General features: G+C 34.3%; 1 protein-coding gene across 1 annotated transcript in view; it reads right to left on the bottom strand.

The window, feature by feature from the left end:
• Nucleotides 1-25,276, bottom strand: part of LOC128219151 (neurogenic locus notch homolog protein 1-like) — a 56,561-nt gene that overhangs the window by 8,500 nt on the left and 22,785 nt on the right. Inside the window, exons 29-53 of the mRNA XM_052926971.1 lie at nucleotides 24,557-24,676; nucleotides 23,975-24,094; nucleotides 23,422-23,544; nucleotides 22,595-22,717; nucleotides 21,097-21,219; nucleotides 20,541-20,660; nucleotides 20,179-20,298; nucleotides 18,605-18,727; nucleotides 18,153-18,275; nucleotides 17,167-17,292; nucleotides 16,774-16,896; nucleotides 16,103-16,225; nucleotides 15,604-15,732; nucleotides 14,983-15,099; nucleotides 14,730-14,845; nucleotides 14,294-14,361; nucleotides 13,291-13,398; nucleotides 12,376-12,547; nucleotides 11,647-11,717; nucleotides 11,028-11,129; nucleotides 9,645-9,837; nucleotides 8,748-8,806; nucleotides 5,867-6,069; nucleotides 4,072-4,193; nucleotides 2,836-2,906 (exon numbers count right to left, since the gene is read on the bottom strand). Of these exons, the coding sequence (XP_052782931.1) occupies nucleotides 2,836-2,906; nucleotides 4,072-4,193; nucleotides 5,867-6,069; nucleotides 8,748-8,806; nucleotides 9,645-9,837; nucleotides 11,028-11,129; nucleotides 11,647-11,717; nucleotides 12,376-12,547; nucleotides 13,291-13,398; nucleotides 14,294-14,361; nucleotides 14,730-14,845; nucleotides 14,983-15,099; nucleotides 15,604-15,732; nucleotides 16,103-16,225; nucleotides 16,774-16,896; nucleotides 17,167-17,292; nucleotides 18,153-18,275; nucleotides 18,605-18,727; nucleotides 20,179-20,298; nucleotides 20,541-20,660; nucleotides 21,097-21,219; nucleotides 22,595-22,717; nucleotides 23,422-23,544; nucleotides 23,975-24,094; nucleotides 24,557-24,676 (2,998 nt within the window). The remainder of the gene's footprint in view (nucleotides 1-2,835; nucleotides 2,907-4,071; nucleotides 4,194-5,866; nucleotides 6,070-8,747; nucleotides 8,807-9,644; nucleotides 9,838-11,027; nucleotides 11,130-11,646; nucleotides 11,718-12,375; nucleotides 12,548-13,290; nucleotides 13,399-14,293; nucleotides 14,362-14,729; nucleotides 14,846-14,982; nucleotides 15,100-15,603; nucleotides 15,733-16,102; nucleotides 16,226-16,773; nucleotides 16,897-17,166; nucleotides 17,293-18,152; nucleotides 18,276-18,604; nucleotides 18,728-20,178; nucleotides 20,299-20,540; nucleotides 20,661-21,096; nucleotides 21,220-22,594; nucleotides 22,718-23,421; nucleotides 23,545-23,974; nucleotides 24,095-24,556; nucleotides 24,677-25,276) is intronic.

Here is a 25,276-nt window from a genome sequence, read left to right as displayed (position 1 = left end):
TCGGTAATGTTGACCTTGATGTGGTCGGTGTCCCCTACTCTAACTACAAGGTCACGTCCTGGAAGATATAACACAACGTACATGTACAATAACATACACGAGCACCTATTTAAACTAGATAAAGGCATGTACAATGCAAAAGAAACAACAAATGCATAATTTCAACCAGGGCCAACATACCAAACCAGAGGAAGTATGCATGGCATATGTTATACCTATTGAAAATATGCAGCCATAAAATGGTGTCATGTTTGTAATGCTATTTAAATATCAACCTGTCAACCACGCCTAGCTATATTGGCACCGCCTCCAAATATTATAATTGAGTACACCTTCTCTGCTGATAGCATCATAGCAAGAATGTAACTTTAGAAGTATTAAAACATATAGTCCTCTAGCGTGTTGAATCTTCATTCCTTAAAACCCTAAGATTTTACAATGTTGATAATATTTTGTCATATATCTATAGACATGGTAAGATTTAGCTATTTACCTTATACAAAAAAACAATAAACTCAAACCTCTCTAAACATTTATACATCTAATAAAGAAATCGCTGAAACTTACACGTCAGTAATTCGTTTACAGTTTATTAGAAGTTTTTTTTTCTGATAGTGATCCGATCTATTAAGCATTCAACTATATAAAATCAAATATATTATCACCAACGTCTAGAGTCTGAGTCTAACCTTTTCATTATTTTAGATAAATGTTGTGCTGCTACTAATAAACATTATATCCTTAACATGTTTAGCAATCCTACCAAGCTAGTTTTAGAAGAGGCAATGATATAAGATAATAAAGAACTACGCATTTGAGTCTAAGTATTCCATAGTATTAATATACTTAGAAATGCATCAGTGATTCCATTCATTCTATTGGTCAGTTATTTTCACTGACCAATCAACACACTCAGATTCTTCTCTTAAACTGAAGTTAGATCGAAGTGGTTATTGAATACGTGCCATGGTCTGTTACTTATACTTGTAAGTGCAAATGGACCCTATACATTCTACGTGGGTCCAAAAATGTTATAATTTAATAATAAATCTAACAAACATTTTTAAGACGAACCTATAACTTTGTAAGGTACCGGCTCAGCGACAATATTCACGTCTATAAAGTTATCTAGGACAGCTCTCAGCTCAGCTTCAATCACTGGTTCCCGGCCATCAAATAACAGGGACACCGTTGAGATGAAGTCCTGCAACTCGTAGCTACGGCAAACCACGAGTAAAAGTATCGTAATATGTTAAGTACCGTTATTCCAACGCTCGTGTGTTGTCTCAGAAGAAATGGACAACGATTAATGTAATAAATTAACCCTCAAAATATAAGTCACTCTTGCACACAGTGGTCAGTAATTGGCGCAGGGACAGCAATTTCTGATAAGTATATAGAGAGCTGATTGTCCTACCTTCTGTACCCTGTGCGTAGGAGTGAATGAACGATTTTATTTTGCATCAAAAATATTAAAATGCTTCGTTGTATTGTCCCCTTGTGCATTTTCCATTGATTGTGAGGCAATGAACTTTGTGCCTCTAGAAGAGACCACTATGATAGCATTGACTGTTGGGCTTGTCCCAGTAGTTTCCATTGTATTCTTATAGGTATGGATGGAAGTATTGAAAAAAGTTACAGGTAGGAAACAGTTACAGGTAGGACACAGTTAGAGGTAGGGAACAGTTACATGTAGGGAACAGTTACAGGTAGGAAACAGTAACAGATAGGGAACAATAGCAGGTAGGGAGCAGTTACAGGTAGGGAACAGTTACAGGTAGGGAACAAGTACAAGTAGGACACAGTTACAGGTCGAGAACAATTACAGGTAGGGAACAGTTACAAGTAGGAACAGTTACAGGTAGGGAACAAGTACAGGTAGGGAACAAGTACAAGTAGAACAAAGTTACATGTAGGGAACAGTTAACTGTTTTGGAGTATTTACAGGTAGGTAACAGTTACAGGAAGGGGATATGTTATTGTAGGGAACAGTTTAAGGTAGAAAACAAGTACAATTTGTATGTGTGTGTCAAAGAAAGAAAATATTTTTGCTTACATACAATATTGTTTAACCAACATGATAAATATTTTAATCAATGTGTGTAAAAATAAACTGTTAATATATTTACTCCGTTCTATAAAAAAATGTTATTCTTTAATAAATAAGTAATAAATGTCCTAGTGTTTGAGAGATTGTCTCTTAACTAGCCAGCGTGTATGAATGAACCACTAAATAACATACTTGAACATACTTGAAACACAATAATTACTGAAAGGAAACGGCGATTGTATTCGTCAGAAGCTGCCTTTATAACTTAAGCAGAATCGGTCCGCTAACGGAGAAATGGATGTTATAAGGACGTGTTCTCAAAATGTCTCCCTGCTAAGACACTAAAATGTGAGGTTTTGGGGGTAAGTATGGGTTATGTGATTTGTAGAATTTAGTAAAGATCCCTAACTAAGCTTAATATTACGATTATTATAACTCAATCCTTTTATTCCCTATACCATATGAAGTAAACTTCAGCGTGCAATAATTTCCATTGTTACCGCGCACCGTTACCCGCTAGCGCAATGGTACGATGGAATACGGGGTTTACCTTCTACTGTTTCGTGTGTGCCGTATAAGCGCTTTAATGACATTTTAGTATCAGCCGACAATTTAAGAAAATAATAAAGCAAGTTTTGATCGGTAATATTAACATGAGTTTTAACCCAACCCCCTTGAGGGTACTAAGGTCTCTATCGACAGAGTTGCCTAGGGTTGAAAAGATGATTTTCCCCTCAAGGGAGCCAATGTTTATTTTTTAAAGCTTACTTTACTTTTATACATACTTGTAATTGTCCACGAAACAGTTAAGGTATCTTCCATCTAGCGTTTCGGAGCCGGCCATTTCTCCCTGGATCTGAAAAATTAACATGCAATACTTTTAGATAACATATTTATTTCAATAATATAATCTACACATCCAGCCAATGAAATTAGGCTTGAATAAGTACCCAGCGTAACAATCTACTATCGACGACATTTAAATAGATTACTATAGGTAAGCACTAAATAATTCAAAACGGCTCGCGCGCTTCTTTCATCCTAATCACAAGTGTCCGGTGGTTGTTTTGACCCCCACTTCCAGGTCTTCTCTCCTCTCTACTACCCTATCCCACTACAGTCTATCAAAACTAAATGGAAATATCTCAAACATGTCAAGATGTATGTATTTCTTTAGATCTTTCGGTCAAGGATAACCCGTGAAAGTGCAAGCACTTATTTCCAACGGGGTTCTTTGGTTTTTGCTAAAGGGACTGCACGCGGAAGAGACAGTGTTGGGATTTAAGGAAGTCCGGGTGCGATTCCCTAGCTTTTTTTCGAAGAGATCCCTTGGTTCTTTTACATGCTCGGTGTAAAGCACCGACACACGGGGTACAACTTTTCTGGGTTAAACCAGTACAGAGTACACCATTTTCCCAAGCACTACCCTTTAAATGCCGAGTGCCAGGCAAGGGAGCTATTTGTACCAACTTTTTACGTCTTTCGCTATGACGCGGCCGGGGATCGAACTACGACCTCCCGCTCCGTAGCGGATGCCTGAACCAATAGGCCGCGTAGACGGTTGTTCACCAAAGATATTGTTAAAACATCAAAATATAAAATGTCATCCAACTTCTGACAATTTCCCATCCGTGACAACGTAGATTATTAAAAATAGTCAAGATGTAAATACATACATACTTGCTGGAAACGCCATAACTTTGTTAAAAGTAGACAATTCCTGACAAAATATACTCTTTTCGTGGGAAGGACCCCTCCATTGAAATAACCATAAAGATACCATCCCTCTTCAAGTGGAAAAACACCTACAGCTCAAATATTACAAAAATGGCCTAGTGAGAACACTGGATGTGCTTGTTTTTGGTGGGTTGTAGAAGGCGGTAGGCGACAAAACAACGCACCAAGCACCTGTGACCTTAACCATTGAAATTTAACTCATGATTATGTTCTAACACCGAATAATATAACATGTCTTTTTCAGCGAATATATGAATCATATATAGATTTAGTTCAAAACATACCGCTCTACAGAAGTCTGCCTGCTTTTGTTGGAAAAGAGAACTGTTTCGCTCTTTCAGTTCATTCTGCCAGATACTTGGTTGTTCACCAAAATGACTGTACGTAATATTCGTAACCCATCCATCTGAAACAATTTAGTAGCTCATATTTATAGTATTTTACAATAAATGAATTTCAGCTCGATTCTGAATACAGTTGTAAGTTGTAAATATCTTTTTGGAGTCCTTTCTCTGGATAAATTACAGTTATTGTGCTAAGCCTACATTCAATAAGCTTAATGCAAACTTGCTCTCTTACGTGAAACTAGAAGAACTGCTATACCACAATCAATTTATTTCTTTTTTCAATTCAATAGTTTATAAGCAAAAACATTCAAGTTCATCGCCAGTACTTCTGGTAGTTACATTTTATTTACATACATGAGAAGAGCATGATAATATGATGACACAGATTATTAACACTATTAAGATATTGATAATTCAAGTAGAGTTTAATTATTAATGTGATATTGCTTGAACAATGACGTATCCTTATCCTTTACTGAACAATATGAATAGATTGACCACCCCCGCTAATACAGTATGTAGTCAGGCATGTTTCGACAACAATCAAAGCCCCTCAAAGATCAACCTTATTGCATTGTATAGGCAGAAAAATTGCATATAATGTTAATAAGGGCATGGCAGTGACACTAACATTTATTCAAAACATTTTTTGGTAAGGATATTCTGTACGCATGTGTCGTGTGTAAGTTGTTTGCCTCAAGTTAAAGTGACACTCTTATTAAAAATCAATACATACACATGTATAACAAACATCAATTTTAATTTAAAAACCTTTTACATCCTACTAACATATGCATTTACAGAAATATTAATTACTGATAAAAATAAAAAAATAAAAATATTGTAACCGTGTCTTAAATAGCAAAAAGTGCAAAAATATTAAATGATTGGTGAATGCTAAAATATTTATTATGGTCTATTATAGTCTCACAAGGTAGAAATTCCTTGCTTTTTGTTCATCTCTTCCAAATTGAACTCGGTATCCTTTATAAGAACTATTGTTTTCGACATTTGTTCAATTGGAATATTAAAACAATATTATATCTGTGGCAAATCTTATCTGGGAATAAGAGTGCATGTTTAAACCTAAGCTTTTAACGGGCACAATAAAGGTGGATGCAAGTATATTTTATTTATGTTAATGCATTATCATGTTCAACTCATTTCAATGTAATTATCAAAACAAAAATGTACAGATAACAGCTATTTTAGCGCTTATTTAATTCGGGAAATTTTGGTAACATATGTTTTAATAAAAACGCTGAATAGAAACAAATCGTTATATATTTTTTCTCTATCATTAAAGTCAAATAGGTAAAACTTTGTAATGCATTGAAATTAAAAACAAAAGTAGTTGCATCAACATTATTGTGCTCCTTTCCACGGTCTTTGTATTTGTTTTTGGCCAATTGGCCTGTTCCTGTTCTTTCCATTGTATTGTTAAAAAGACAGTAGTTTATAATGGATAAAAAGTCGAATCCCGTTTGCTCGAACTTGCTTGGGTCGAATTCCTCGTTTCCTCGAATTCCTCGTTGACTCGAATGAGATTTAAAGGACCATTTTCTTTATACTGAATGTAAACATTACCGCTTGGCTCGAACTCCCCGAGGGTCGAGGTATTTTTGCCGGTCCCAGTGAGTTCGAGCAAACGGGGTTCGACTATATATTTATTTTGAAACCATTCACAACACGAGCGATTTTATAATGAATTTATAATACACCAATACGTTACCATATGGGATTTCGAAGTACTGGTCCAACGAATCGAAATAAATAAGTAGGTCATCGACTCGATTCCCTATGTACAGATTGTTGTATCTTTCTGCCGGCGTCGACGCGAGGATTATGTCAGCAACGGTGCTCTGGGCTAAACCAGTGTCCAGGTTCGCAAAGAAGTCAAAATTTGCTGTCATGTTCATGAATGGCTGTGTATTGCTGAAACATGCAATAAGGAAATGTAACTGCCAGTATGCAATGCAACGTTTTTAAAGTTTAAATGTAACACTATGTTAACTTAATAGAAAGATGAATAGAAGATTAAATAAATTATACAATCGTCGTCATGCTTTTTTTTAAATCGTAATATGTTGTTCGCTTACTAACACAATTCTAGAAATTGTTTAATAAAAGTTTAAATCATAAGACGATCCTTTACAGCGGACCTTCTAAATCCAATAAGAGCAACTAAGAGCTAAGAATAACTACTTAAATATTCTAAGAACGGTTAAGAAATACTTAGAGATACTAAGAGCTATTAAGAAATACTTAGAGTTACTAAGAATTATTAAGAATGCTTAAAAATACTAAGAACTGTTAAGAAATACTTAGAGATACTAAAAACTATTAAGAAATACTTAGAGTTACTAAGAATTATTAAGAATGCTTAAAAATACTAAGAACTGTTAAGAAATACTTAGAGATACTAAAAACTATTAAGAAATACTTAGAGTTACTAAAAATTATTAAGAATGCTTAAAAATACTAAGAACTGTTAAGAAATACTTAGAAATACTTCATTTGTTTTCTATCTTCTAGACTTCATCATCTCTTCTTCGTCCATCTATCATCCCTTCTATGTCTCATTCACTTCAAAACATCTCTGTCCCCCATCATACCATCATCTAACACCCCTCCTTCTACCTACACTCCCTATTCTTTCTCTCCCTAGTTTATTCCCCTCATAAATCGTCCCTCCTATCTGATACTACATTTATACTTCTCTTTTCTACCCCTCTTCTATCCCTTTTATTCCCCTCATAATTTATATCGCCCCTTCTTCAATCTTCACTAACACTTCTCTTCTCCCCTCTTCTACCCCCCCCCAATATTCCCCTCATTTATCGTCCCTTCTTCTTTCTTCACTTCCACATATATCTCCTTCCCCTCTTCTACCCTCGCCCCATTACTCCCCTCATTTATCGTCCCTTCCTCTATATCCACTTCCACATATATCTCCTTCCCCTCTACTACCCCCCCCCCATTATTCCCCTCATTTATCGTCCCTTCCTCTATATTTACTTCCACATATTTTCTTCCCCTCTTCTACACCCCCCCCCCCCCCCGTTATTCCCCTCATTTATCGTCCCTTCCTCTATATTCACTTCCACATATATCTCCTTCCGCTCTTCTACCCCCCATTATTCCCCTCATTTATTGTCCCTTACTCTATATCCACTTCCACATAATCTCCTTCCCCTCTTTTACCCCCCCCCCCTCCCCATTATTCCCCTCATTTATCGTCCCTTCCTCTATATCCACTTCCACATATATCTCCTTCCCCTCTACTACACCACCCCCATTATTCCCCTCATTTATCGTCCCTTCCTCCTTCCCCTCTTCTATCCCTCCTTTATTCCCCTCATTTATCGTCCCTTCCTCTATTTTCACTTCCACATATATCTCCTTCCCCTCTTTTACCCCCCCCCCTCCCCATTATTCCCCTAATTTATCGTTCCTTCCTTTATATTCACTTCCACATATATCTCCTTCCCATCTCCCCCCCCCCCCCTCCATTACGCCCCTCATTTATCGTCCCTTCCTCTATATTCACTTCCACATATATCTCCTTCCCCTCTTTTACCCCCCCCCCCATTATTCCCCTCATTTATCGTCCCTTCCTCTATATTCACTTCCACATATATCTCCTTCCCCTCTACTACACCACCCCCATTATTCCCCTCATTTATCGTCCCTTCCTCTATATTCACTTCCACATATATCTCCTTCCCCTCTTCTACCCTCCCCCCATTAGTCCCCTTATTTACCGTCCCTTCCTCTATATTCACTTCCACACATATCTCCTTTCCCTCTTATACCCCCCATTATTCCCCTTTAATATCTTAACCCGATTCTCTCTTTTGTTCTTTCCTCCATACGGATTATCGTCGATTATAATGATAACAATAATGTACTTCACAATTATTTGAACTTAGCCGTTCGAATATGGTTTTTATTAGCTATTTTAATAGCGTTCTAAGAAGTTCATCTAAAAGGGTTCTTAGTGGCTCTTGTAATACGGTTCTAAGTAGCTCCTAGCAGTTCGATGTAGCTTAGTTCTCGTTTTTAATAGTTCTTAGTAGCTCTTATAAAAGTGTTCTTAGTAGCTATGTGTAGATCTTGACAAAGCTTTCATTTTGCTTATTAACTTTGAACTTTGTGGCGATTCGATATTCATCTCATGTGATCAAATTATGTTCAAAGCTGCACTCTCACAGATTGAAAGTTTTGACAACTTTTTTGTCTTGAAACGAGCGAAAGTCTACAGTAAAGTGATATAAGACTGCTGACAAAAAAAGATCGGAGATTTTTATATTTAAGTTTTAAAAGAATAATGTTTAATGCATTTTTCTTAAACCAACCCTTAGAAACGGTTTAAGCCATAAACCATTGATTGTCGAACGGAAATATGCAACTCTGCGATCTGATCTTTTGTCAGCAATCTTTTATAAATGTTTTGCAGATATCTACGCAAATATTTGCTCTTTCCAAGACAAAAAATAAAAAAAAGTTGTAAACATATTCAATCTGTGAGAGTGAAGCTTTAAACACTACCCAGTGAATTATAAGATTAAAGTCAGCATAAAAACTATGTGTCTTTCGAATTCTATACTTACTCAAATGCAACAACCTTACAGCTATCGTATGACAATTGCCCTCGTAAATAAGTGTCCATCTGAAAATTTGAAACTCTTTTATGAAACATTTTTTTTTCTTACTTGGTTAATAGCTTTTATTTTCTTCCTCTTATTTCTATTATTGCCTATTGCTGGAAGAATAAAAACGTTTCTTCATATTAAGCGATATAAGCAACTAATTTCTGAGCATGCTGAGTGCTAAGTTTTAAGTGCTTAAGTATGATATGCAATAAAACATGTATATCATTGATTTTCCCACTCATCTTAAGGCGTAAGTGTTTCACTACTTTTAATGAAACTTTGTCTGTTCCATAGAGACATTAGCTACGAGATACATGATTCACCTGTAAGTCATTTAATTGATCATACCGGTGATCCATAGGAATTGTCACCAGCTAATTCTTAAATAACTTACAGAAATCAATGTCAAATCAGGCTGTAGATTAAACATGAGTTTTGTCAAATTCTAAACCACACCTTTAAAGTGACACCCGTATTTAAAATCAATACATGCACATGTATAACAAACATACATTTTCAGTGATAAACATTAAACTACATGTACTAACTTTATAAAGTATTTATGGGCCATATTAATTACTTATAACAAGATTGGAACCGTGTATTTAATACGCACAGATAGTAAATGCCCAGTGGGCCATAAAAGATTTACAGTGATCAACCTTTACCCTCATTGGGTAAAAATACCGTGTTTTCAACACCTTTCTTTCAAATTAAACACAGTATCCTTCATAAGAACAATTGCATTCGATATGTTTTCCTCCTCTTCGGTAAATTAAAACAATTGTATTAATTGTGGTAAATATTTTTAGGGGAGTTGGAGTGTATTTTTAAATAACAATATTTGTGACAAACCTCTGCACAAAAGCCATCTGCGTATTGCCGGAATAAAGCTGACTGGGAGTCCGATAGGTCTGCTGTCCAGCTTTTGTCTAGAATCTCAAATTGCATGGGAACCGTTGTGAATTCTTGAATATCACCAGCATAGATGCTAAAATCTCCCAGATTGTAGTAAATATACCGGTCAAACGTTCCTTTAGGCAGATCACTGGAATATAATGAATCAATCAATTAGCTAGTTTACAAAATGTAATGATATGGAAGCACATAATTGTGACAACACACTGTTTTCAACTCATTTGTGTGCACGTCTGCAGTTTTAAAAGTAACTATGCTGTAAGTAGTACATACATGCTTATTGGTGCCTTACTGAAATGAGCGCCTCTTTGGAAAGATAATTCTGGTTGATATCCGTGGTGGGAGTGATTATTGTAATTGCTATTGATGGTTTTAATATCGTATTTTATTTATGATATTAAGTTTTTGTTTATACTTTGGTATTTTTCAGGCAGTAGCCTAACACTGGTACGGTTGACTGTCAGAAGGAAAGGATTGACCCTATCACTCGAGCAGCCAAATATTTGTGCATAACTTTTCTCAATATTCACAGCAATTGTTTTAGTTGTCAAAATGTATCTTAAAGCTGCACTCTCACATATTTACCGTTTTGACAACTTATTTTATTTTTGTCTTAGAACGAGCAATCTTTGCGAAAATCCATAGAACCAGTGATATAAGACTGCTGACAAAAAATAGATCGCAGAGTTTTATATTGAAGATCAAAAATTAAAGTTTTATGCATTTTTTCTTAAACCGTTAGTAATGGTTTAAGCCATAAAACATCAATTTTCGAACGGAAATATTCAAATCTGCGATCGATCTTTTGTCAGCAATCTTTGATCATTGGTTTGCAGATATTTACGCAAAAATTTGCTCTTTCCAAGACAAAAAATAAACAAAGTTGTAAAAACGGTAAAATTGTGAGAGTGCAGCTTTTTTTACATGTTGATAGCAAAATGTTGATGTAGTATACGCTTTCAAGCATGTATGAGTGTTTGATATTTAAACATTTGCTAAAAGTTACTTTCTATGTGGCTTTGATATAAATATATAAAAAATACCGATTTTATCTCGATAATGTATATACATACTGTTCAATAGTACCAAATAGTGTGGAACTGAATTGTTTCGATTTGGATCATTGAAATAACTACCATTGCCTTATAACTAATGTCATATGATCACTCTTATACTATAGTCAAAACTTGCATCGAGATAACAAACATTCGACATAAAGGAAACACAAATAGTGTACAACTAGTTCGACAAAACCAGAACGTCAAGATAACAGAGTTCGACAAAGCGAGTGGCGACTATCTCGTCGTATTAAAATCATACCTATCTGTCACTTGCTGATAAGCCTCCCGTATGGCACTGGCATTATAGGCACCTTCAAACTCTAGATTGAACGTAAACGACGGCTGGTCAGGGTTACTGTTACTGAAATCAGATGTATGCAATTCATCTTAAATAATATTTCTAATGGTGTTGGAAAATTTACTTTTCAGGACAGATAAAGCAATACCAAATTTGCGTCAGGCTTCGGCGTTAAAAACTACCTCCCCTGCAAACCGCAAACAAAGTGACATAGAAACGAAATATTATTATATTCACAACAAAAGCCTTTGATAGCAGATTTATCTAACTTTAAAAGCATCAAACAACACGAACATTTATCTTCCTCTTGTAACTGATATGTTCCTTGAAACAAACTACTGTGTCCCCAATATTAAGCGCCAGTTAACCATATTTAGGTTTTTGAAATTCCGATAATTATAAAGGCGAAAACCCTAATAGCTCGATAACTCTAAATGAACCAATTTGGCATACCCAGAGACAAAGAACTAACTAGAACTAAGATGTACGTCCAAAACATTACTTATGTATGGGCAAACTTTATACTGGAATTCAGTTCAAAGCAACGTATTTGATTATTCAAAAAACAAGTTCCACTTACTCGAAAGACAAGATGGAGCAGCTGTCGTAGTTTGTAAATGTTGATGCACGAGTTGTCATTAACGTATCAACCTACAAAGAGAACAAATACATGATTTCACTCGAAACCCGTTGGCTCGAATTCGAACCAAGCGTGATATTTTACCAACTACACTGGATTTATTCTAACAAACGCTTCGTACTCAATTGAATAGTATACTTTATTATAATGATTGACTTAAGATACACAATTTATACAAACAACTGATAAAAACAATCAATAAAATAAGTTTAGGATATATGATGCATAAATTTATCTAGAAACTGAAATGTACAATCCGAGCATCTAATGATGTTATATAGTTATATATGGTTCAGCTTACTGGATACAACGTATTCAATATTTGTTGAAAAATACATGTCCAAAAATGTATAAAGTGTTAAATTATGTACCCGTAGATATAAAAAATACTATAATATTGTATAATACGACAGTACAGCAGCAACAAGTTGCATCACACTATGCCGTGAATTCTTTTCAGGCAATTTTTTATACTTTAATACAATCTACATTTTCAGCATATATATATATATATATATATATATGCTTAATCATTAAGACTTTCTACTTTCGTTGTTGTTTTGAGCTCACTCGGCTGATTCTTGATCATCAATGTTTTACTTCATGTTATCTTACTAGATTATAATTACATACAAATAATAAGAAAGCAAAATATTGCGGCATTTCTACCTCATTACAGAATGCCTCCTCATATCCCTGGAACAACAAAGAGTTACTGTCCGCCAGCGCTGGTTGATAGGTGAAGTTGAGCAGCCGCTGAGTCATCTCAACATCAGTGGCGATGTAGGGTCGGGACTTAACAACAATGTCTCCAATACGGACACCATAGAAATCACCGATTCTTAAAACAATCATAGAGTAAGTATTACATTTCAAGAGTGTCTTGTGGACAGTATGTCCTGTTAGAAAAAAAAACATCAAATCTATTCTTGTATACTGGTCATTGGTACATGTATATTTATGATTATTAATGTTAAAAAGATCTTCTTAAATAAGACCTCTGCACCACATTAAAATATATGCCTAACCTTCAATTTCAGTCTCATCTTATTTTAGCGCAAAACATACTTAAGTTTATAAAAATCATATATGATTTTACACTTACTACAAGGTCAAGATGCCAACGCCAAATACTCTACAGCAATTTTTGTTTTTTAGTACAACGCTTTTTAATAAGTACTCAAGTACATTTTTTGGGGAAAAGGTTTCTTTGAAATAGCATTAAAATGCCATAATAAGAAAATACTTTTTTAAAGTATTTAAACTTTTATAAATTTTTATTACTTTTAATGTTCTGTGATATAATAAGGTTAGATTGAGCTTTTTTGTGATATTTGGAACTGGATTTTATTTAGAAAATGTGAAGCGAGAACCGTCACGAAGAGGACATGACCCGTGATCAAATTCATCGAATACAATGGTTTGCGTAAAATAAAAATAGCGAACAAGTAAACTATAAACAAGAACAATTGTATCAAATAAGTAGCAAGTGTACCTATAGAGTTTGATATACATATCATAAATAGGTAAATGAATTAAACTGTGATCTATGAAACGATATACAAGTTAAAATGTTGAAAATACCTTATGTTTTCCCTGCTTTCCAGAAGAAAATCTCTGAGGTCGTTTCCCGTAGTGGTAGGCTGGATACCTTCAAATGTGGCTTCCCATGTCAAACCAGCAGGATCGCTTCTAAAATAGTTTACATTTGTAGATGTTACCAAGAAAATGTGCACAGTGTTGAAAAACTGAAAAACGTATCGGCGGTCACGTTCTATGCATTTTTTTTGTATGACGAAATAAAGTATGGCAAATCATAACTAAGATACTGACTGACGGCTGGAACTCTTCAACAAATGTTGATATATGCTCAAATATTATCTTTGCAGGCCACGAATTTTACTAGAATTGTTAAAGCGATCCAACAAAAGACTAAAATGCTAAATTATCCTTATATGTGTGTATGATTCCTTGTGGGTGTGACGTTTTGTTGTCAGTTTTCTAACTTTTCCTTGATTATACCGGCGTGGGTTTGCACCCCAGTAAAGGCAGAATATTTCTTTATACTTTAAATGTATTTTCTTCTTAAATTTTGGTATCGAAAAATAAACAAGTTATCATATAAGTTTTAAAATGCATCGGGAAAAATGGTGCCAAAAACTTAAGCGAATCTCTTTAAATATACAAAGAAAACTAAGGTCAAAGCCAAATAACGCAAAATTTACAATAAACACACGGCCAAAATACAAACTCGACAATTTGCCATGTTAAGAGGCGCATTGTTAAAGGCATTACAAACACTTAACAAGAAACACATCGTATTTAACTCGTTTTACTTTAATGATATAAAATGCAAACGATTTATTATAGATAAAAATAAATAAGCAATATTTTGGCGCTTTTTTAACTGGGGAATTCTTGGCTACGTTGCTGTTAATCCATTGAAGAAGACTAATATTTTATATCTGTACCTAAATCATAAACATGCTTTGCTCTAATCTTTAAAATCGAATAAGTAAGACATGATAAGCCATTTAAATTAGAAAAAGAAACGCATCGAACTATATTGTACGCCTTTAATACTTACTGAAATGCTACAATATCACAGCCTGTCATGTCACTGAACGCGGAGAATGTCGGAATTGTGGCTAAGATCTGAAATATATTTATATGTATTATGAAAGCAGAAAGCAAAAGTCATTAACTAAATTAAATCAAATTTTGTTTAAGAAAAACTTCAGAGTAGTTGTAGAGACTTAATATGTTTCGTGTATGCATCCACACTTACACTTTTCAAATTCATTTGCAAGTAATAAGTTTTAACGGAGTGTAATTTAGTACAACAACTGTCCCCATATGCTTATACATTCACACACAATCATATACCAAACTAATCACGGCTTTAACTCCGTTTGTCATACAACAAAAGAACTTCTACAATTTTTGGGGAAAGACGCAGCTTAAATGATAATTTATCAATTTGCTTCAACTTTTATGTTGTTTCAGTCACATTTTTGCCTTACCTCATTGCAAAATGCGTCTTCTTGCCTTTGAAATTCAACCGAGTTTGGATCCAGCAAGTCAGCAGTGATATTAGGCTGTATGGTTTCAAACTGTATTTGAAACGCCTCTGTGTCAACTAGAATTATACATAAAACATTGGTACATATCTTGATAGCTTGAATTTTAAGAATAGCCACCAAAGACAGTTGGACATTCGTAATCATTAAATGACACAATGTTTGTAGTCAAACAATTGATTTATTGCCAACTTACTTGATGTACATAGAAGACCTCCAAATCCAGCCGGACATTCGCAAGTAAATAACGGGACGGTATTTACACATGTCCCCCCATTTGAACATGGATTTGTCCCAACACATTCGTTTATATCTGAAACAACATAGCAATTAACCCCCTCAATTATTCGGAATAATGAAATTTATATCAAAAGAAAAATAGAACACGTAGTCCCTTATAATATTCTATGCGTACAAAGTTATTTTCAAACTCTGGAGTTATTGTTGCCCCAACTGTTCTCATTTTTGGATATCAATTGTTATGTTTTTATTGATTATATGTATGAGCCTTCAGTCCCTATACGCAATTGTTTTTCAACGTATGATTGGATGTAAACGAAGAATACTCTTAGTGCAAACTCCTACAATTGCTGAGGTTTTAATGTACATCCAGCGTTAAGGGAATTGAAATTTATCATTTGTTGCTGCTAAAAAATAATTGTTTCGCTAAAATGTTCACAGCATTTATTGTCACCCTAGAATCTCTGTAGGTAGATACGTAAACAATAGGCACAGTGTAATCCTTTACTTAAGCGACAAATGATAACCTCTAAAACAATGCAAAAAACATGCCAGAGTTTTTGTATGATATACATACCTTCGTCGCATAAGGCCCCTGTGTACCCAGAACCCGGCAGACATGCGCAGATAAAAGAACCGTCATTGTTAGTGCACGTTGCTCCATTTTGGCACGGGCTACTTCCGGTTGGCAGGCATTCGTTTATGTCTGAGGAAATTAAAGACATGTTTTATTATATGCCGAATCTTTTTGAGAGAAAATCCAGTCAACAAATGCTTTATGTAGTGGTGTGTCTGTTTCCGTGTGGCATTTTATGTTTTACATGTATTACATTTTCGCAAAAACAGCAATAGTCTCAAGGAATATGCTTAATCAATTATATTGTAAGCCAAAACAATTTTTTACCATTGTATTTATGTGTTCAAGTACCGCTGTATGTACGGCATACACAGTAAAGGATGCAAATATAGAATATAAATATTTCCATCGAAGTAACTATTTACAATGCAATAAACACCTTTGTTCTTATCAAAATATGTATCTAAATATAAGTTGAGACGTGTTTTAGGAAACCGACCTTGTTCGCACAGGTTCCCGGTATAGCCAGGTGCGCACGCACAGCGGAATGAGCCTACAGTGTTAGTGCACGTGGCTCCGTTCTCACACGGGCTACTTACGATAGGTAGGCATTCGTTGATGTCTACAGAAATATAATATACAACAAATCAAATAGTTTGAATGTAGGACATTCAGAATATAATAGCAATGCAAAACGGCAACCATTTAAGGAAAAGTAATTGACATTTCCATTGAGATGCGTATTTTAACATAAACAAGAAAGAGCTGTTAGCTGAATTCCCCTCATGTAATGTTTTGACACTGTTCTGCAAAATATTACATGAGTTAAATCAAGCTTACAGTTACTTGTTGTTTGCGTCAAAATGCGCACAATATTTATTTATACATATGTCTTGATGAATGTATTCTTTGTACGCTATGTTCTTTTCGTTTACTATGTGTGTGGCATTAAACCTGTGCCTTTTAACTTCATACTTGTAATTGTTTTTGCTACTTGGCTTATCCCTGTAGTTTTCCAATTTATTATCGAATAGGACGCAACGGTTACAAACAAGAAACCCATGCCAAAGACAAGAAGTATGTTAAACTCGGTTTATTTAACAACTGCATGTTTTTATCATAACATGCCGCGTGAACTACAAAGATATTTCGATGGAACTGTTAACTGACCTTTATCACAAACATCTCCAGTATATCCTGGTGCGCATGTGCACTCAAAAGACCCAGCAATGTTACTACACGTGGCTCCGTTGAAACAGGGGTTACCTCCGGTTAATTGGCATTCGTTGATGTCTTAAAGTTTTGAAATATGACAATTAAAAAGCATGGTCACTTATATTGTATAGTATGAGTTATTCTAATCTCTTTACAGACATACTGAATATGATTATACATTAAATAATAAATGTTCAATGTTTTTAATTATTTACAAAATATTTAGCCATCTATAATATATTCTCTTCGCATTGAATATATCAATGTGCGAACATGGATTATTAAAAAAAACCTACAACATGAAAAACATAAGCAAGGCTTATTTGAATTATATCTCAGGAAACTGACCTTGTTCACAAAACTCCCCTGTATATCCTGGTGCGCACGAGCAAAGAAAGTACCCATCGGTATTAGTGCAATTGGCTCCGTTTTCACAAGGGCCACTATTTCCGATAGTCGAGCATTCGTCAATGTCTGCACGAATACAATATAAACGTATTTGTGAATTTGGATATAGGACCTTTATTATACATGGGAGCTATAATATGATGGCAAAGCTCGTCCGTCTACTTTTTTAGGTCGTGGAAGGGACATAACTCTGCATTTTTTTTTCAGCAAGAACTTTTGACACTGCTACACATGCGCATATCGTAACTAGCCATATACTTCTGTTAGCAGGGTCCGTGATTTTGAGTCTGAGTTTTAGATTCAGGCTTAGAAAACTGAATCATTAAAAGTGTCTAACTATCTATCATATAACTTATTTTGACAAAATATGTGTCCTTGAAGGTAGGACATATTATTTGTAAACCATAAAGCGTTTTTACCATCTTTGCTCTTATAATAACATTATTACAACATCATTTTAATTTAGCTTTTTCTGAATCTGAGTCTCAAACACAGACTCAGGATATTAGTGAATACGGGCCCAGGGGCCATAATTACGAACCGTCTCAAGTCCAAGTCTAGACTCAGACTCAGAAAAGTTATTTTTATGAAGAAATAAAAAATCGCATTTATTTTATTTCTTTTACAAAAATATATATAAGTAATAGTCCAACAATCAAATAGTAACATATTTCAGCAAAGTTCACCATCAATGCTTTTCTAGAAGGAAAGTTACATTGAAATGAAGATTTTCAATTTTGAGTCTTGAGTCTGAACTCGGCTTGAGACTGTTCGTAATCTCTCGCTGAGGACTTTCAACAAGACGCAGACAGTTTCGAGACGCTGTCCATAACGTTTCTAAATATATGAATGAAAGGTTTTTAATTATAATAAGTCGCTTGAATTTGACGAAATATAACGATATTGTCATGAAACTGTAAATTGACCTTGGTTACAAACATCTCCAGTATATCCTGGTGCGCACGTGCACTCAAAAGACCCGGGAGTGTTACTACACGCGGCTCCGTTGAAACAGGGGCTACCTCCGGTTGATTCGCATTCGTTGATATCTTTAAGCATTTAAAACATGATCTTTTTAAAACATATGGTCAATTATAATTTTCTTTTTGTTTGGATTCAATAACACTGTAATTGAAAAAAGTCAGTTTGATTATCAGTAGCTATAAGAAATATATGTTCGATACTTAAAATTATTTCTAAAATATTTAGCCCTCTGTATAACATACTCTTCGCCTTAATTATATCAATATGCGTACATGAATTGTTTAAAACCTTAGATCACAATTTCAGTAAGGCTTATGCGAAACACAGTTGGACACCTTTTATCTGAAATTATCGTTATTTCAAAAATATTTTTCGGTCCCGATTAAAGACTGACCTTGTTCACAAAGATTCCCAGTAAAGCCTGGTGCACATGAGCAACCAAACGACCCATCGGTGTTGGTGCACGTGGCCCCGTTCTCACATGGGTTACTTCCGATTGGTAAGCATTCGTTGATGTCTTCATTAATATAGTAGACAACAAATTGATAATATGATGTAGGTTATTATACAAGAACACAACAATACAATGGACAAGCTCGTCTATTTTTATCTTCAGTCGATAAAGGGGCATAACTTATTGAACAATTATTTAAGCATGATGATTTGACACTGCTACAGATGCGATTATTGTCATAAGCAACGGACGTTCAAAGTCAAAATGTGTAAAACAATGCAATTTGTGACTTGCAAAAAACTCCTACGAAGACATGTACATAAAGATCATGTCAATACTTCGACTTTTTGCTTCGAAAATCAGACGCGTAAGCGATCAGTTCGCGGTGTTTAAATTTAACAAGATGCGCTATTGAAATATGTTTAAACATTGTCCTAAAACATATCATTTTGCTTAATATATATATATATATATATATATATATATATATATATATATATATATATTTACATCGCATGTGATATTTGTAAGCATGTCAAACTAATTTTTTCGAATGGCGTTCTATTGTGTCCTAATTTTTATTGCCAATGGCTATTTTATAGAACCGCGAACTATTTTATCATAAGACTGTTATAAATTTTAAACGTTAAACAGAACTTAATGCGATCATTGAAGTCTGGTCGAAAGATGTAAAAAATTACTAAACTGACGACGGTACCAAGACTCTGGCAAAACGTCTTCCAAATATACCAATGATACAATGTAATCTTCTGGGAGGGCATGCATTAACAAAGAGCAGCGTATTAATGGCGAGATGGATCAAAGTTCAAAATGCGCTGAACACGACACACTTTGCCATTAGACAAAGGACCCAAAGTACATGAATATAATATAAGGTGGCGACATTTGCTGATGTATCCTCTTCACAACGGTGTAGACTTTAAAAGTTAATTAATGTCCTAGGCTTATCCAAACGGTAGCCAAACAGGAACATTTAATTAAGGTGAATATCAAAGAGCACCCTTGACAAGCTTAACCATAGCAAACACGACAAGCAGACATGCGCCTTATAGTTATTCAGAAATATGATGTAAGCGGAGTTAATACGTCATAGTCATTGAGTGAAAGCATTCAAAACAGCATCACCCATCGTGTGACATGCTTTTGTAGCAATTGTTTTATTTTCTTTGTATGTATCACTGATCCTAGACGATGCTTAATCTGCAAACAATTGTTTGTATACCAGACAATAATTTTTTGGGGAAATCAGACTTACACCATTCCATGTTAAAATATCATGCTCATCAACGCGGCATTTAAAGTAGTTTAATCTGAAAGTTCATGCAAGTTGATTATGAAATTTTTAAGAAGGCCGAATAAAAAAACCAAAATATTCAAATATTTGAAAATGCCAAATATTTCTTTTCTAGTGAACCCTTTTATGTCAAAATTGATTCAAAACATTTTACGTATATGCCCATTTAGCAGTAATCAATGCAAAATAATGGATTTACCGATGGTGCAGAGATTCCCGGTCCATCCCGCCGTACAGTCACAAGTGAAAGATCCCTCCGCATTTGTACAAGTACCTCCGTTTTGACACGGATTATTTCCAGCCGAACACTCGTTTATGTCTAAAATAGATTCAAAAGGTTTGCAGTTAACGATATACGTTAAAACATCAATAGTAGGGAATCAAGCATAGTGCTTGCATGATTTATGAATACGAGATCAATGTATCTATGATTGAATTATTGAACAAAGTAAATAACTAAGACACATATTGAACAGATCGTTCATATTTTAATATTCATTATACAAAGAGCATTCTAAACGTAGTGTTAGCATATATTATTTCGATAAACAAAATATAAACCTATATCACACAGAGGTCCACCCCAACCGGAAGTGCATCTGCAGTTATACGAGCCGATTGTATTTTCACATGTTCCATTTTTACAGCCGTTCAGAACTGCGTCCAAACATTCGTTTATATCTAAATGAAAATAACATTTTTATATTTATGTAATTTAGATTATCTTTCCATACTGCTATAGCGAAAATATGCTGTAATTTTGAAAATAAATCGCCTTACTTAAAAACGATGATTTTTCGAAATCAACATTACACCTCGCACGCAGTAGTGCCTTAGATAGTTAGTATTCTATTTCTCAGACTATATTTGAGTTAAAATTCCATTTGTTTGATCAACAAGTATTTCAACATTGTTTTTAATCGGCCTTAACAATCATATATCTTTATATCTATATATATCCGTATCTATAAAGACTTTTGAATAAAAGAGGGGAAATTGGATAATGTTCATCTATACACATGAAAAAAGGAAAGTTATTTTAAGATGAAACAAAAAATAAACATAGTTAATTATGAAAGCATTCATCATTTAATCCAAAGCAATCACATTCGCCGACCTTGTTCACACAAATTTCCAGTATATCCAGGAACACACACGCAAATGAAAGACCCGGGGTTATTCGTGCACGTGGCCCCGTTCTTACATGGGTTACCCGCGGAAGACAAACATTCGTCTATATCTAAAAACATTTTAAACCACATTTATCATATTTTACAATCACCTAAAACGAAAACTGTTTGAAAACATATTGAATCTTTTCAAAGTTTGTATTAATTATAATATCACTTTACAATCACCTAAAACGAAGACTGTTTGAAAACACAATGAACCACAAAGTTTGTTTTATATCACTTTACAATCACCTAAAACGAAGACTGTTTGAAAACATAATGAACCACAAAGTTGGTATTATATCACTTTACAATCACTTAAAACGAAGACTGTTTGAAAACACAATGAACCACAAAGTTTGTTTTATATCACTTTACAATCACCTAAAACGAAGACTGTTTGAAAACATAATGAACCACAAAGTTTGTTTTATATCACTTTACAATCACCTAAAACGAAGACTGTTTGAAAACACAATGAACCACAAAGTTTGTATTATATCACTTTACAATCACCTAAAACGAAGACTGTTTAAAAACATATTGAATCTTTTCAAAGTTTGTATTAATTATAATATCACTTTACAATCACCTAAAACGAAGACTGTTTGAAAACACAATGAACCACAAAGTTTGTATTATATCACTTTACAATCACTTAAAACGAAGACTGTTTGAAAACATAAGGAACTACAAAGTTTGTATACTATAATGTTACAATCACTTACAACGAACGTATTGTTTTCAATTATAAAAATTGTAATGACCCTATCTTTTCATTCTTGTTGTACATATCATTTCATCCGTAAAGTTAACTTTATCTTACGGAATCCTTTTATTTGTTGTACAGAACTACATATCAATCTATCTAAAACATAGATATCTACGCCATTTTATCAAACTTATCAATGAGTAAGCAATATGGAGTGAGTATTTTAGTTTTCAAAGAATGTTCAACTTACAAATTCAAATCAATGTGTCAGGTTTATCAAAAACTATTCAGAAATATTAGCACCAACACTGATCGCACGAATCGCGCGCTGAGTAGATGGCCATTAAATTAAAATCGTAATATGTAAATAATATTTAAAAAAGGAATAATATAAGCAATTTCCAGTTAATCTAAACATATTTATTTCATATCAATGCTACAACGTTTTGCTTAGTTGTTAAAGAAAAAGAGCACGCCAAATGCTGAAACAACGGTTTAGAGATTCGTTACGTGTTACGTATTGTCACTGTTCAGTGTTCACCTGTGCACTCAATGTAAGGTGAATAGCTTCGAATTTAAGGTCATTGCCAATATCATATTTTAATAGAACGTTAACAACGCCAATGCCATTCAAATACCACGACAATCCTTGAACAATAGACGAGCTTAATCATTTTCGTGAAGAATATATGTATACACAATTACAATAAATAAGGTCAGCACTGGCAAACCTTGGTCACAGATGTCCCCGGTGAACCCATCAGCACACGTACAGGCAAAAGACCCGGCATTATTTGTGCACGTTGCCCCGTTCTGACAGGGGTTACTTCCGTTCGACGTGCATTCGTTGACGTCTGACAAAAAATGAGCAAATCGTGTTTATAAAACATGAGCCATTAATCTGATTTCATCTCAATTTGTTTAGGCAAAAATATAATATAATGTTAATAGTGTTCTTATGTGATTAAGGTGTCCGCAATATCTCAGTCCAACCAATCAAGTTGCAAACATAATTCTTTGTTAATGACAATTGTCTCCATCCTGAGTAAATGTTTTGGTGAAGTATCATTTATAAGTTTTCAATTTGTGCAATCAGTACAAGTGAGCAAGTTGAAGTTTGTCAATATGCAACATTCATAGCTAAAGTTATTATGCTGTTCTCCTATTTTCAATAATATCGATCTTGATATTGACTCAACTGCTGTTAAAAGTTGTATCTTCATATCAGCTTGCTTTAATTCAAGTTTAATCCTTATAAATGATACCAAGCTCAAGCTGTTGAGCAGAACCTGATGTTCTATTTTTAGCAACCTTGACCTTGACTTTCTCAAATTATGAACTTAAAGCAGAAGCCATTTTTTTATTCCAATTGTAGTTATCGCAGCATTGATCTTGACCCTACGGATTAAATAGTGACCTGGACCTGGACCTTACTAACAACAAAATCTACGCAAAGCAGTATCTTTATGTTTGTTTCAAACAACAAGCTTTATTACCCAAATCTAATATTTGTCTTGCAAAAATGTGTACAATAATTTTATGTTGTTTTAAAACAGACCTTGTTCACAAAGATCTCCGATAAATCCAGGCGAACATGTGCATTCAAACGACCCGGGATTATTTATGCAAGTGGCTCCGTTCTCACAGGGGCTGTTTCCGGAAGGAAGACATTCGTTGATGTCTGATGAAAAAAAAAGATAATTAATCATTGTATATACATAAGTGGATTATTTTGAAAATATCTTAATTAATGACAAGAACCAACAATATTTAAACCTAGATTTGAATTATGTCATTATAAATAAGAACACTAGATATATTGTGAATATACAGTTATTACCATACGACGAGGATATGTTTTAAAAGAAAATAAATAATTCTAAAATCATTCAAGCCGGAGTTATAACATCTGTTACGATCCATTAGTATTGGGCAAAGTTTTTACAACCCCGCCAGCAACGTGAATGAAACCAAGGCTAGCACAAAATTCCGAATGTTTGGCGAGCTATGAACGAAATAGAACAACAATGATATTATTTGCATAGTTGTTAAAAGCCAACTAGTATCTTGGATAGTCCATTTGCCAATTGACGACTAGCAAATAATAATACCAATGGTGCAGAAATCTCCAGCCCAGCCCGGAGTGCAATCGCAAGTGAAGGATCCGTCCGCGTTCTTACACACTGCTCCATTCTGACAAGGATCATTTACAGCCGAACACTCGTTGACATCTGTTGGTAACAAATTCCATTAGTGATATGCCAATATGTATTATATTCAAATGAAACAAACCCGTATACTTTGTCTGTCATTGTTCAAGTTATATTGAATCATGATGGTAAAAAGAGCTTCCCACTTAGTATACTTAAGTAGGGACAGAGACAATTATAAACTTGTGGTTCAGTCTTAATAAAGAAGTCAAAATTAATTAACCCATTTTGGTTTATAATAGTGTAAGCATGGAAGGTAACGTTAGGTTCCTTTACGGTAAAAGAGCCCAGATTGCAATTAGGAAAAGCCTGAACCAATAATAATTGATTTAGGATTATGTAAACATCGTTGCTAACTTTAATAAAGTTCTGAACAATTGACTCAATAAATTATTTTAAATAATGATGCAACTTCTTTCAGAAAGACGTGTTTACATTACGAACAATGTTTTGCAAAAAAGGAAACATTCTGTAAGAATCAACCTTGGTCACAGAAAGTCCCGCCCCAGCCGGGAAAGCAGATACAATCGTATGAGCCTTGTTTATTCTCACAGTTCCCATTCACACACGCGTTCAAATTTGAGTCTTTACATTCGTCGACGTCTGAAATTGTTATCCATTTTTTTCAAATTTTTGGTTTGGTCAAATGTATCAAAACATATTCATTAAGTGGTCAATTAGTATTCATTAATAACTTTTAGCAGTCAAATAATTAAACTGTCATAACTAGCTTAAAGATTATTATTTTTGCGAACAATCAACAAGTTGAAAACAATTGGCTGCATTAGCATAAAAATTCCGACTCCTATAGTTGATGACTTCAAGTATCTAAGAACAAAAACACACATATAACAAAATCAAGCAAAAAAAAATCGATTTATTTTCGTTACGAACTTTGGTGCTTTATTTTATGGTGTAGGTTTTCGTAGGTGTAGGAATCTAAAATCTTGAAATTGTTTAACATATGAAGATTCTGAAGATTCTGATGACTCACATTTAGGTATTTGAAACCAAACGGTTCTATAAATTGACTTAGCATAGGAGAACGTTTAACGGATTCATCATGGACAATGTATTAAAAAATCAAATATACTTAATGGTATACTTAAACGACAAAGTGTTAGTGGTAACAAACGATTAAAACATGTACAAACATGTAGTTCTGTTTATGTTATAGTGACATGTTTCATGCAAAACAAGGAC

The sequence above is a fragment of the Mya arenaria genome, chromosome 15 (assembly GCF_026914265.1).
Source record: "Mya arenaria isolate MELC-2E11 chromosome 15, ASM2691426v1".
Taxonomy (NCBI): Eukaryota; Metazoa; Mollusca; class Bivalvia; order Myida; family Myidae; genus Mya; species Mya arenaria.
This window is presented reverse-complemented; position numbering and strand designations above follow the sequence as displayed.